General features: G+C 41.2%; 1 protein-coding gene across 1 annotated transcript in view; it reads left to right on the top strand.

Moving 5' to 3' along the window:
• Positions 1-15,189, top strand: part of LOC124605758 (UDP-glycosyltransferase UGT5-like) — a 72,594-nt gene that overhangs the window by 32,617 nt on the left and 24,788 nt on the right. Inside the window, exons 3-4 of the mRNA XM_047137644.1 lie at positions 10,830-11,011; positions 11,107-11,566. Coding sequence (XP_046993600.1) covers positions 10,830-11,011; positions 11,107-11,566 — 642 coding nt within the window. The remainder of the gene's footprint in view (positions 1-10,829; positions 11,012-11,106; positions 11,567-15,189) is intronic.

The raw sequence follows: 15,189 nt of genomic DNA, 5'->3' as shown, positions 1-15,189 counted from the left end.
GTTTCACTTCCATACATTGCTACACTCCATACAAATACTTTCAGAAACGACTTCCTGACACTTAAATCTATATTCGATCTCTTCTTCAGAAACGCTTTTCTTGCCATTGCCAGTCTACCTTTTATTTCCTCTCTACTTCGACCATCATCAGTTATTTTGATCCCCAAATAGCAAAACTCCTTTACTACTTTAAGTGTCTCATTTCCTAATCTAATTCCCTCAGCATCACACGACTTATTCGGCTACATTCCATTATCCTCGTTTTACTTTTGTTGGTGTTCGTCTTATATCCTCCTTTCAAGACACTGTCCATTCCGTCCAACTGCTCTTCCAAGTCCTTTGCTGTCTCTGACAGAATTACAATGTCATCGGCGAACCTCAAAGTTTTTATTTCTTCTCCATGGATTTTAATATCTACTCCGAATTTTTCTTTTGTTTCCTTCAGTGCTTGCTCAATATACAGATTGAATAACATTGGGGAAAGGCTACAACCCTGTCTCACTCCCTTCCCAACCACTGCTTCCCTTTCATGTCCCTCGACTCTTATAACTGCCATCTGGTTTCTGTACAAATTGTAAATAGCCTTTCGCTCCCTGTATTTTACCCCTGCCACATTTAGAATTTGAAAGAGAGTATTGCAGTCAACATTGTCAAAAGCTTTCTCTAAGTCTACAAATGTTAGAAACGTAGGTTTGCCTTTCCTTATTCTTTCTTCTAAGATATGTCTTAAGGTCAGTATTGCCTCACGTGTTCCAATATTTCTTACGGAATCCAAACTGATCTTCCCCAAGGTTGGCTTCCACTAGTTTTTCCATTCGTCTGTAAAGAATTCGCGTTAGTATTTTGCAGCTGTGACTTATTAAACTGATTGTTCGGTAATTTTCACATCTGTCAACACCTGCTTTCTTTGGGATTGGAATTATTATATTCTTCTTGAAGTCTGAGGGTATTTCGCCAGTCTCATACATCGTGCTCACCAGATGGTAGAGTTTTGTCAGGACTGGCTCTCCCAAGGCCGTCAGTAGTTCTAATGGAATGTTGTCTACTCCCAGGGCCTTGTTTGGACTCAGGTCTTTCAGTGCTCTGTCAAACTCTTCACGCAGTATTGTATCTCCCATTTCGTCTTTATCTACATTCTCCTCCATTTCCAGAATATTGTCCTCAAGTACGTCGCCCTTGTATAGACCCTCTATGTACTCCTTCCACCTTTCTGCTTTCCCTTCTTTGCTTAGAACTGGGTTTCCATCTGAGGTCTTGATATTCATACAAGTGGTTCTCTTTTCTGCAAAGGTCTCTTTAATATTCCTGTGAGATAAGCCTCTACATCCTTACATTTGTCCTCTAGCCATCCTTGCTTAGCCATTTTGCACTTCCTGTCGATCTCATTTTTTGAGACGTTTGTATTCCTTTTTGCCTGCTTCATTTACTGCATTTTTATATTTACTCCTTTCATCTATTAAATTCAATATTTCTTCTGTTACCCAAGGATTTCTACTAGCCCTTGTCTTTTTACCTACTTGATCCTCTGCTGCCTTCACTACTTCATCCCTTAGAGCTATCCATTCTTCTTCTACTGTATTTCTTTCCCCCATTCCTGTCAATTGTTCCCTTATGCTCTCCCTGAAACTCTGTACAACCTCTGGTTCTTTCAGTTTATCCAGGTCCCATCTCCTTAAATTCCCACCTTTTTGCAGTTTCATCAGTTTTAATCTACAGTTCATAACCAATAGATTGTGGTCAGAATCCACATTTGTCCCTGGAAATGTCTTACAATTTAATACCTGGGTCCTAAATCTCTGCCTTACCATTATATAATCTATCTGATACCTTCTAGTATTTCCAGGATTCTTCCATGTGTACAACCTTCTTTTATGATTCTTGAACCAAGTGTTAGCTATGATTAAGTTGTGCTCTGTGCAAAATTCTACCAGACGGCTTCCTCTTTCATTTCTTCCCTCCAGTCCATATTCACCTACTATGTTTCCTTCTCTCCCTTTTCCTACTCTCGCATTCCAGTCACCCAGTCTCCCATCACTACCTGAATAATTTCTTTTATCTCATCATACATTTCATCAATTTGTTCATCATCTGCAGAGCTAGTTGGCATATAAACTTGTACTATTGTAGTAGGTGTTGGCTTCGTGTCTATCTTGGCCACAATAATGCGTTCACTATGCTGTTTGTAGTAGCTTACCCGCACTCCTATTTTCCTATCCATTATTAAAGCTACTCCTGCATTACCCTTATTTGATTTTGTATTTATAACCCTATATTCACCTGACCAAAAGTCTTGCTCCTCCTGCCACCGAACTTCACTAATTCCCACTGTATCTAACTTTAACCTATCCATTTTCATTTTTAAGTTTTCTAACCTACCTGCCCGATTAAGGGATCTGACGTTCCACGCTCCGATCCGCATAATACCAGTTTTCTTTCTCCTGATAATGACGTCCTCTTGAGTAGTCCCCACCCGGAGATCCGAATGGGGGACTATTTTACCTCCGAAATATTTTACCCAAGAGGACGCCATCATCATTTAACCATACAGTAAAGCTGCATGCCCTCGGGAAAAAATACGGCTGTAGTTTCCCCTTGCTTTCAGCCGTTCGCAGTACCAGCACAGCAAGGCCGTTTTGGTTAATGTTACAAGGCCAGATCAGTCAATCATCCAGACTGTTGCCCCTGCAACTACTGAAAAGGCTGCTGCCCCTCTTCAGGAACCACACGTTTGTCTGGCCTCTCAACTGATACCCCTCCGTTGTGGTTGCACCTACGGTACGGCCATCTGTATCGCTGAGGCACGCAAGCCTCCCCACCAACGGCAAGGTCCATGGTTCATGGGGGGGGGGGGGGGGGTTCCTTAAGGCCAATAGAAAAACATTATTCTCGCCCGTTAGTTCGCGCCTTGCATGACTAACAAATCAAAAAGTAACCCACTTTCGAACTGTACTTTGTCCCGTAATAAATATTTGTTTTGTTTATACTTTACATCATTAACTATTTTCATTTGCACTCGATTAGCTTTCATTTTACCATAAACTTACTTGACATATTATGATACAAAATTCCCCGTCGTCTGCATTCACACTGTCTTAAAACTTTCTCACACTCGTTGGTAGAGCGTTCATCAGTAGAGCAATGATCTACATATTTACTTTCGACCACATTCACGCATCATTCACACTACTAAAAGCATATGCAAAACTTTACAAAGATAAATAACAAAAGAAAGCCCCAAGAAATAAACAGACAAGTTTACAAACACATTCTCTTGACATGTTTCTTGAATGCCTCTGTACACTACTGGACTCTGGTGGATGAAAATTAAAACTACGTACTGGACTGAATCCCCTTCAGACCATCTGTCACTGTGAACGCATGAGTCATTCTCCCGATACACAAGCTCTAGACGGGAGCGATGTAAAGTGGGTATTACCCGGCGATCCGCCGCGAACGGTACTGGTCTAGTGCAACAGCCATCTATAATCCGTTCGTCATAAGAATAAACATGATGTAAACAAACACAAACGCGATGATTGTTCAGAAGCCGTAGCACTAGTATACTAGTGTTGTTACGCTCTTGGAAGTAGGTCCTACTTATGTATTAGATATCTTATTAAGAAGTTACGTTAAATGAAACTTTAAGATTTCAAATGTATTAACAGCCATCAATGTTTTTCTTAATCACGCTTTAGCTGTGTAGTTTTTATTTCAAAAATCGTGTACAGTTACAGCCTCTGCACTGTTGTGCTCTCATTGTCGCGCTGTTAAATCGCAGCATGAAAGTGACTGAAGCTGCTTTCTGTTCCGTAGTGAAACACGCACATGGAACACTGTAAGAAAGGGCCGAGAAATGAGCTATTCTTAATGTTTTTCATAAATTTACGGAGATTATCGGCTATAAAATTTTCAGAGCGTTGTATATACTGCAAATGACAAAGCCACCTTGAACGTACAGCGCAATCGGTAGTGTGACTGAATGTAGATCCAATCATGCCATTCGTGCGTTGCTTCAAATCTCCCCAGTATCATTTTTTTCTCATTCAATTTGAAATACCTACATCACGTAATCATAAAACTCATCATCACTTTTTGTGAATGATGCACGTCTTCTTGCTTCTAATTACATATTTGACACGAAATTCCTGTTTCCATTTCAAATATAAATTCTTAATTATCGATGTTTTATGAAAGACTGTTCATAAAAGTTGTTTAAATTAAGAAATTAAAGTTAAGAAAACATAATAATTTAATTTTTAAGGCAAAAATTAAAAACCAAATCCTCTATATTTGGACTATGTTCATCGTTTTATACCACAGAGTATCGTATATATACGTACCGCAGAAACATGAAAAATAATCATTTTCACAATATCGAGCACATTATACAAATGCTGCATTTCTGCATTTGCTACTGTACCATTAAAATATGAACCCACCAGCACTGATCTGGAGCCAAGTTGCGAGATTTGGCCCGAGAAGTAACAACACTGTTAAGTTGCCACATGTACTCGAACTAAAGCACGCAGCTTTTTCACACGTCACTGCCGAACGCTGGCGGGATATAGAACGGTCGTCATAAAAGAATAAGAGAAAATGCTGCGCGTGGTTGGATTCGTGGATTCTGTTGTTGATTGGCTCGTTATCAACGTAGGAGGTGACACTTCCAGAACTGAAATGTATTTCTCCGATTCCGATAAGGAAGGAGCTAAGAAATTACCAGACGACTGACTGTAATACCTTCAGTGGCTTGAATATTTAACTATACGGCGCTCCAGTCCGGAGCCGCGCTGCTGCTACGGTCGCAGGTTCGAATCCTGCCTCGGGCATGGATGTGTGTGATGTCCTTAGGTTAGTTAGGTTTAAGTAGTTCTAAGTTCTAGGGGACTGATGACCACAGCAGTTTAGTCCCATAGTGCTCAGAGCCATTTGAACCATTTTTAACTATACGGTGAAATCCTTCAGTACTCTCTAACGTTAAACACAGCTTATGCAGAAAAATTACCCTGTCGTTACGTCAGCAATTTTCATCATTCTTGTTTTTAATTAAAGTAGTAAGTTAGCTAAAAACGATAACATGTTGCGGTTTTCGTCTAGTGGTTTAAGGAGCGCATTGTGGGAGATTTGCAGTGTATTATTTCATTCTGCTTAAAAATTAAATGATATTCGAATCCGGATTGCTCCCCTGCTCGTCTCTTTTTACTTGTGAACCACAGCTGGTCACATCACTGCAGGCTAGCTGTACCAGCTGATCGGCCAGTGCTGTCCAAGTTAAATGCGCCAGTACAGCAGTTGTCCTGTATTATCGCTAAGTCGATGTGCGCTTCACGCACAGCACAAAACGTACCCTTATTATGACAAAACCCGAGACAGTTTGGCTGCAGTCCCACGTGAAACTGAACTCTATTGAGGTTCCACCAAACGCGGAAGAATACAAAAAAATGGTTCAAATGGTTCTGAGCACTATGGGACTTAACATCTGTGGCCATCAGCCCCTAGAACTTGGAACTACTTAAACCTAACTAACCTAAGGACATCACACACATCCATGCCCGAGGCAGGATTCGAACCTGCGACCGTAGCAGTCGCGCGGTTCCGGACTGCGCGCCTAGAACCGCTAGACCACCGCGGCCGGCGGAAGAATACATAGTGCAATGCTTACATCAGGTTTATTCTTATGACGTACGGATTATTTCGGTAGAACGCGCGCGAAACTACGAAAATTTGCAGACACATTATCCGCGCGCCAGAATAGAGAGTAGTTCTAAACTGCAGTCAATCCGCGCATGCGCGCTAGGCAGCGATAACTCGCGCATGTGCATAAGGCGGTACCACAGTGCTTTCTGCTTGGTATTTGCTTACTGTTAGGCGGCTAGTGGCTAGTTCCAGATTTTCATCTGGGGATTTTTCCGCATGTTTTTAGTAAGTGGGTTTCATAAATACAGAAAAAAGCTTTTTTTGCAGTAGACTCTCTTTTATACTGGCTGCTTGTGAAAGCATATTTACTATTGATTGCTTCGTATTCTAGAAATGAAATGGAACAAAGAGGTGTTAAGCATACAGCGAGGGAAGATGTATGTATGAACAGCTGTGTAATAATAAGGTACGTCGGCAATTATTTCCTTCTGAGTAATGTGCATCGTTATACGGTGATTTTCGTTTTGTATCGTAATGCCTTAATTTACAAAGTTCATGTTTGATTTGACTGCGTCTCTTGCTTTATTTCAGCGTGTCAGAAAAGAGAAACTGGCCGTGATAGGGGAGAAAGTCCGTGAGTTTGACGCAGTGAGACAGACGGGGACTGCAAAACTCTGAGTAGAACACACACATACACATACACACACACACACACACACACACACACACACACAAGTATATATATATATATATATATATATATACATATATATATATATATATACCGGGTGGTCAAAAAGTCAGTATAAATTTGATAACTGAATAAATCACGGAATAATGTAGATAGAGAGATACAAATTGACACACATGCTTGGAATGACATGGGGTTTTATTAGAACCAAACAAATACAAAACTTCAAAAAATGTCCGACAGATAGCGCTTCATCTGATCAGAATAGCAATAATTAGCATAACAAAGTAAGACAAAGCAAAGATGATGTTCTTTACAGGAAATGCTCAAAATGTCCACCATCATTCCTCAACAATAGCTGCAGTCGAGGAATAATGTTGTGAACAGCACTGTAAAGCATTTCCGGAGTCATGGTGAGGTATTGGCGTCGGATGTTGTCTTTCAGCATCCCTAGAGAAGTCGGTCGATCACGATACACTTGCGACGTCAGGTAACCCTAAAGCCGATAATCGCACGGACTGAGGTCTGGGGACCTAGGAGGCCAAGCATTACGAAAGTGGCGGCTGAGCACCCGATCATCACCAAGCGACGCGCGCAAGAGATCTTTCACTCGTATAGCAATATGGGGTGGTTCTAATAAAACCCCATGTCATTCCAAGCATGTGTGTCAATTTTTACCTCTCTGTCTACATTATTCCGTGGTTTATTGCGTTTTCAACGTAATAGGGCTTTGACCGGTATTTTATGCGTGATCTAAGCTGGTATGGTTCAAATGGTTCTGACCACTATGGGACTTAATTTCTAAGGTCATCAGTCCCCTGGAACTTAGAACTACTTAAACCTAACTAACCTAAGGACATCACACACATCCATGTCCGAGGCAGGATTCGAACCTGCGACCGTAACTGTCGCGCGGTTTCAGACTGTAGCGTCTAGAACCGTAAGCTGGTATGATCACAAAACGTATAAACATATGATTTAATTCTTCCTTTCGGAAATGTGAGACAGCCTCCCCTATTACTGTCACACTTGCTAATTCCATGGCCGTGCGGTTCTAGGCACTACAGTCTGGAACCGAGCGACAGCTACGGTCGCAGGTTCGAATCCTACCTCGGGCATGGATGTGTGTGATGTCCTTCGGTTAGTTAGGTTTAATTAGTTGTAAGTTCTAGGCGACTGATGACCTCAGAAGTTAAGTCGCATAGTGCTCAGAGCCATTTGAACCATTTTTTTGCTAATCCCATCTTCTATGATAGATAGCAGCTTCTCGAAACTGGCCATATTCATCCTCACGAAGCTCCAAAGTTCATATATATATATATATATATATATATATATATATATATATATATATATATATATATGGAAAAATTAACACAGGTGCACCATTAAGTACATTAAGGTGTTGCAAATTGCAGTGCATATATCCACAACAACTTTCGAAATGATTGGCTGTGCTATTCTGTGGCTAAACGCCAGACTCCTAAATGCTTCTCCAGTAGCCAGGAAACGTAATGTTACAACCAGCCTGCAACGTAATAGGGCTTTGACCGGTATTTTATGCGTGATCTAAGCTGGTATGGTTCAAATGGTTCTGACCACTATGGGACTTAATTGCTAAGGTCATCAGTCCCCTGGAACTTAGAACTACTTAAACCTAACTAACCTAAGGACATCACACACATCCATGTCCGAGGCAGGATTCGAACCTGCGACCGTAACTGTCGCGCGGTTTCAGACTGTAGCGTCTAGAACCGTAAGCTGGTATGACCACAAAACGTATAAACATATGATTTAATTCTTCCTTTCGGAAATGTGAGACAGCCTCCCTTATTACTGTCACACTTGCTAATTCCATGGCCGTGCGGTTCTAGGCACTACAGTCTGGAACCGAGCGACAGCTACGGTCGCAGGTTCGAATCCTACCTCGGGCATGGATGTGTGTGATGTCCTTCGATTAGTTAGGTTTAATTAGTTGTAAGTTCTAGGCGACTGATGACCTCAGAAGTTAAGTCGCATAGTGCTCAGAGCCATTTGAACCATTTTTTTGCTAATCCCATCTTCTATGATAGATAGCAGCTTCTCGAAACTGGGCATATTCATCCTCACGAAGCTCCAAAGTTCATATGGATCTTCGGGCCTCAGTTCTTTCATAAGCAGTGAATATAATCCTCCACCACTATCCCTTCCTTTCAGCAGTGGTCGAACTCAAAAACGTCAGGCTTTTTGTTTTCGTCTTCGTTGTGCCCTAATCCGAAGATTTACTGTCACTGCCAGAGCAATAGTTCTAAAAACAAGTGGGTCCTCCTTGTGCAAAATGCTGTATGAATACATATAGCTGTGTAACCAAGTCTCGTAATATAAAACTAACTGTTGAGTCTGTAATTCAGTACAGTAGTAACCTAAATAAGATAATAGTAGTCACTTAATAAATAATGATAAAAAACAATTTCTTATTAAATAGGAACCTCGAGACACATAAATAATTTGAAAAAATGTTGTCCTAATATGTCACAGGGCACCCCTTGTGTTTCGCGCGGCAGAACGAACGACATTGCAAGAGGTCAGGAAGTTCTGTTTGCGTTTTGCTCGTTATCATTGTGTACTGCGCACGTGCGGCAAGTACAGGGTGTTTCAAAAATGACCGGTATATTTGAAACGGCAATAAAAACTAAACGAGCAGCGATAGAAATACACCGTTTGTTGCAATATGCTTGGGACAACAGTACATTTTCAGGCAGACAAACTTTCGAAATTACAGTAGTTACAATTTTCAACAACAGATGGCGCTGCGGTCTGGGAAACTCTATAGTACGATATTTTCCACATATCCACCATGCGTAGCAATAATATGGCGTAGTCTCTGAATGAAATTACCCGAAACCTTTGACAACGTGTCTGGCGGAATGGCTTCACACGCAGATGAGATGTACTGCTTCAGCTGTTCAATTGTTTCTGGATTCTGGCGGTACACCTGGTCTTTCAAGTGTCCCCACAGAAAGAAGTCACAGGGGTTCATGTCTGGCGAATAGGGAGGCCAATCCACGCCGCCTCCTGTATGTTTCGGATAGCCCAAAGCAATCACACGATCATCGAAATATTCATTCAGGAAATTAAAGACGTCGGCCGTGCGATGTGGCCGGGCACCATCTTGCATAAACCACGAGATGTTCGCAGTGTCGTCTAAGGCAGTTTGTATCGCCACAAATTCACGAAGAATGTCAAGATAGCGTGATGCAGTAATCGTTTCGGATCTGAAAAATGGGCCAATGATTCCTTTGGAAGAAATGGCGCCCAGACCAGTACTTTTTGAGGATGCAGGGACGATGGGACTGCAACATGGGGCTTTTCGGTTCCCCATATGCGCCAGTTCCGTTTATTGACGAAGCCGTCCAGGTAAAAATAAGCTTCGTCAGTAAACCAAATGCTGCCCACATGCATATCGCCGTCATCAATCCTGTGCACTATATCGTTAGCGAATGTCTCTCGTGCAGCAATGGTAGCGGCGCTGAGGGGTTGCCGCGTTTGAATTTTGTATGGATAGAGGTGTAAACTCTGGCGCATGAGACGATACGTGGACGTTGGCGTCATTTGGACCGCAGCTGCAACACGGCGAACGGAAACCCGAGGCCGCTGTTGGATCACCTGCTGCACTAGCTGCGCGTTGCCCCCTGTGGTTGCCGTACGCGGTCGCCCTACCTTTCCAGCACGTTCATCCGTCACGTTCCCGGTCCGTTGAAATTTTTCAAACAGATCCTTTATTGTATCGCCTTTCGGTCCTTTGGTTACATTAAACCTCCGTTGAAAACTTCGTCTTGTTGCAACAACACTGTGTTCTAGGCGGTGGAATTCCAACACCAGAAAAATCCTCTGTTCTAAGGAATAAACCATGTTGTCTACAGCACACTTGTACGTTGTGAACAGCACACGCTTACAGCAGATAGACGACGTACAGAATGGCGCACCCACAGACTGCGTTGTCTTCTATATCTTTCACATCATTTGCAGCGCCATCTGTTGTTGAAAATTGTAACTACTGTAATTTCGAATGTTTGTCTGCCTGAAAATGTACTGTTGTCCCAAGCATATTGCAACAAACGGTGTATTTCTATCGCTGCTCATTTAGTTTTTATTGCCGTTTCAAATATACCTGTCATTTTTGAAACACCCTGTATATCCCGCGTGGATGGTGTAATAAGTCTACGTGAACCAGTCTGTAGTTACAGACATGCACGCTTGCAGGGCTGGTGCATAGGTGTACGGTTTACGCGCATCGTGTAATAGGGGCATAAGGCGCCACGCCTCAACCCCATCACAGAGTTTGCAACAACAAGAATGATATCGACCTTACACACAAAGCAGTTAGCCAGAAAATTGAAAGATATGTGTCAGCAAGTTGATGTTTGTCGATGCCAGCAAATCAGACTTATGCAGTGAGTAGACAGTATAAGTAGCCATGTACACAAAATTATTGCTGAAATACTTTACCATTTCTTTTCAGAAAAATGTACAGAATTACACGGAAATAGACTTGTCTAGTACGTACGATTACTGGCGAGCAACGTTTGATTTTACATCCATGTCTGAAACAAGTCCCATTGTATTGATGAGTATGATGGAAGAAGCTGGGAAACGTATTTGCGAACTACAGCTTGGCTCTTCTCAGATCAAAGACTTCCTCAGGTAAGTGGCACAGTGGAGTGTAGATGTGAAAAGCTATATTTGATAGCTTTCCAAGGTTTGATATCGAGTAGTTAACGAGCGGTTTCATGTTTCAGATCCCGGCCATCTTTCGACGTCATTATTCTGGAGCATCTCATGTACCAGTGCTACTACGGTTTGGTATATGAGCTGGGATCACCGCCGCTGGTTGGTTTCGTGTCCCTAGGTATCCCCTCTCCCGTCCATACCTCGTATGGAAATCCCAACAATCCTTCCTACTGCCCAGATCTCATGCTTGGCTACTCCGATCACATGTCCTTCTGGGAGCGAATGTACAACACGTATATAATACTCCGTCTGAATTACCTTTGGCGGAATGTAATACTGAAGACTCAAGATGAGGTCATGAGAACGTATTTCGGTGCTGAACCGCCATCTGTGCTGAAAACAGAAACAAACATAAGCCTGATCCTCGTGAATAATCACTTCAGCATGAACTACCCACGGCCGATGCTACCAAATGTGATAGAACTGACAGGGCTGCACATCGAAAAGCAACGAAAGCCTCTACCCAAGGTAGGTACTAATGTTGCTGCACTGAAGTGCTTAGTTAAATAAATCAGTGTTGGTACAATATTAGTTCCACATAATGTGAAAGAAGACAAGAATGCATGCAAATCAGGGAGGAGTAAAATTTAACATATATGGAGTAGTATCTTAGAGGGAGAAGAATTAAGCGAGGAATCAGCTGCTCGTTGATGGAGGAAACGAAACGATTTGGATGTATCCTACAAACCTAAAGCAGGATGACTGGAAGGGGGCGATAGTGAATCACCAACCTCCCAAAGACAAACCCGGAGGAATGATATCAGGTGTGTTTTACTCCAAAGTAAGTATCAAGTGAGGAAAGAAGTTATAATCTATTTGCAAGAGAACCAGGAACAGAGATATGAAACACAGGCATTGTTAAAAATTTTCTGCATCAAATCAGCAACACATTTTAACCTGCAGGGACCATTTTATCCATGATTCATAAAGATACCTAGGTGAATAAAACAGATCTACATCTACAGGGATACTCTACAAATCACATTTAAGTGACTGGCAGAGGGTTCATCGAACCACCTTCACAATTCTCTGTTATTCCAATCTCGTATACCGCGCGGAAAGAATGAACACCTATATCTTTCCGTACGAGCTCTATTTCCCTTATTTTAGCGTGGTGATCGTTCCGCCCTATGTAGGTCGGTGTCAACAAAATATTTTCGCATTCGGAGGAAAAAGTTGGTGATTGGAATTTCGTGAGAAGATTCCGTCGCAACGAAAAACGCCTTTCTTTGAATGATTTCCAGCCCAAGTCCTGTATCATTTCTGTGACACTCTCTCCCATATTTCGCGATAATACAAAACGTGCTGCCTTTCTTTGAACTTTTTCGATGTACTCCGTCAGTCCTACCTGGTAAGGATCCCCCACCGCGCAGCAGTATTCTAAAAGAGGACGGACAAGCGTAGAGTAGGCAGTCTGCTTAGTAGATCTGTTACATTTTCTAAGTGTCCTGCCAATAAAACGCAGTCTTTGGTTAGGCTTCTTCACAACATTTTCTATGTGTTCTTTCCAATTTAAGTTGTTCGTAATTGTAATACCTAGGTATTTAATTGAATTTACGGCTTTTAGATTAGACTGATTTATCGTGTAACTGAAGTTTAACGAGTTCCTCTGAGTACGCATGTGGATGACCTCACACTTTTCGTTAATTAGGGTCAACTGCCACTTTTTGCACCATTCAGATATCTTTTATAAATCTTTTGCAGTTTGTTTCGATTTCCTGATGACTTTATTAGCCGATAAACGACAGCGTCATCTGCAAACAACCGAACACGGCTGCTCAGATTGTCTTCCAAATCGTTTATATAGATAAGGAACAGCAAAGAGCCGATAACACTACCTCGGGGAACGCCAGAAATCACTTCTGTTTTACTCGATGACTTTCCGTCAATTACTACGAACTGTGGCCTCTTTGACAGTCACATAACTGAGACGATATTCCATAAGCACGCAATTTTACTACGAGCCGCTTGTGTGGTACAGTGTCAAAAGCCTTCCGGAAATCCAGGAATACGGAATCTGAAATCCCTTGTCAATAGCACTCAGCACTTCATGTGAATAAAGAGCTAGTCGTGTTTCACAGGAACGATGTTTTCTAAACCCTTGTTGACTGTGTGTCAATAGACCGTTTCCTTCGAGGTAATTCGTAGTGTTCGAACACAATATATGTTCTAAAATCCTGCTGCATATCGACGTTAACGATATGGGCCTGTAACTTAGTGGATTACTCCTACTACCTTTCTTGAATATTGGTGTGACCTGTGCAACTTTCCAGTCTTTGGGTACGGATCTTTCTTCGAGCGAACGGTTGTATATGATTGTTAAGAATGGAGCTAATGCATCAGCATACTCCGAAAGGAACCTAATTCGTATACAGTCTGGACCAGAAGACTTGCTTTTATTAAGTGATTTAAGTTGCTTCAGTACTCCGAGGATATTTACTTCTACGTTACTTATGCTGGCAGCTGTTCTCGATTCGAATTATGGAATATTTCCTTCGTCTTCTTTTGTGAAGGCATTTCTGAAGGCTGTGTTTAGTAATGAAATTATATCCATATTCTAATTTTATTTACAAACAACTTCTTTTCGAATCATAGACAACAAGAATGCGTAAACTGTACCTCCTTATAGGTGCTTTGGAGTCTTTGCTTCCCAAACTACCTCCTGTTAATTTATGGAGTATATGCACACTGCCTAAATTTCATTAGCCAGATTTTCTGGAACGTACAACTTCTTACTTGTAACTCCTATTAATATTCAGTCCAGAACCACGTAGATGCATATTATTACACCATTGTTAATCACTCCCAGATAGTACTGACATCCATGGTCCTAGATATCTGTATAAACTGTTAGTGATCTACAGGTCTTTTGTAATCGTTTTTCAATAGTATTCTACATAAAATTTCACTGTCCACGATCACCGTCAGCACGCTGTCGACGTTGTCTGTTGATCACTACAGTAAATGAAGAACAGTAATTTTCGTGCCACATTTCCTTACATGATGCACATGAATGTTACTGAAAGAATCATTACACGCAAATCATGTAATCCTAGGGCTAAGGGCTTGTATTTCGCAGACAATGGAAACATACCAACATAACTTACATCGAGAACATTTCATGACAGGCAGTTAACTTCAAGAGTCTTTTATACTGGCGACAAGTTTGGAAAACAGCAATTCGCAACTTAAAGGCACAGATAAATTAAAAAGCAACAGCTAACTTTATAAAGTTGTGTCAGAATAACCTTTTACTTCATATAGGTAATTCTGGGGAATATTTAGGAAAATATTTCAGTAGCATTTTAAAGTTTTTAGATTGAATGATTTTCTTAAGTCTCTCACCGATAAACGTACGGAAACAACAAAATGTACGAAATAAATCAAAGTCCCAGATCTTTCTCACGACAAACAAAACCTTATCTATTCAAGAGCTATAAATTTATTTATACATAAAGTATCTTACTCATTAGAGGGACAAGCTGAATTGGGTGTTCTTTTTCTAGAAACAAAGGCACATGAAGCAGGACCCATAGGGGTGAAATGCCATTATGTGAGGCGTAAGTAATGGTATTTTTAACCGAAGGAAGTACCCTCTGCGCAATGGCGGTAAAGAGGCGGTAAAAATGTCTTAACTGTGTGTAGTGTTGGCAAACTTCGTGATGTTTGTGAAACGTTCTTCATAAATACTCTTGATGTCATGTGTTTTAAGATTGTACATTAGCAGGCTGTCATAAAGACTAAGAAGCTGTCGATCTAAATTCAGGAATACGTGCATAGATCTGGAGAAGCGATGGTTATGGCGGTTAAAACCATTAGGGAAGACTGATGTACCTATAACTGATTAGAGAGTAAGAAGCATCGAACAGAAGACGAAGCATTGTTCTCTCGTAATATTTGTTTACAGCATTTTTAATTTTTTAAATGATGTTATCTTGCTTTTAGCTGTTAGTGTTTTATTTTACAATTGCAGTTTTGACATTTATGCCATTTTCAGGTATAATATTTTTGAATATAGGCAGACATTAGACAGATATGTGGATATTTCGTTGTTATCTCTGCTTAGTGACAACCTATACTTCCATATATTA

The sequence above is a fragment of the Schistocerca americana genome, chromosome 3, assembly GCF_021461395.2.
Source record: "Schistocerca americana isolate TAMUIC-IGC-003095 chromosome 3, iqSchAmer2.1, whole genome shotgun sequence".
NCBI classification, from domain to species: domain Eukaryota; kingdom Metazoa; phylum Arthropoda; class Insecta; order Orthoptera; family Acrididae; genus Schistocerca; species Schistocerca americana.
This window is presented reverse-complemented; position numbering and strand designations above follow the sequence as displayed.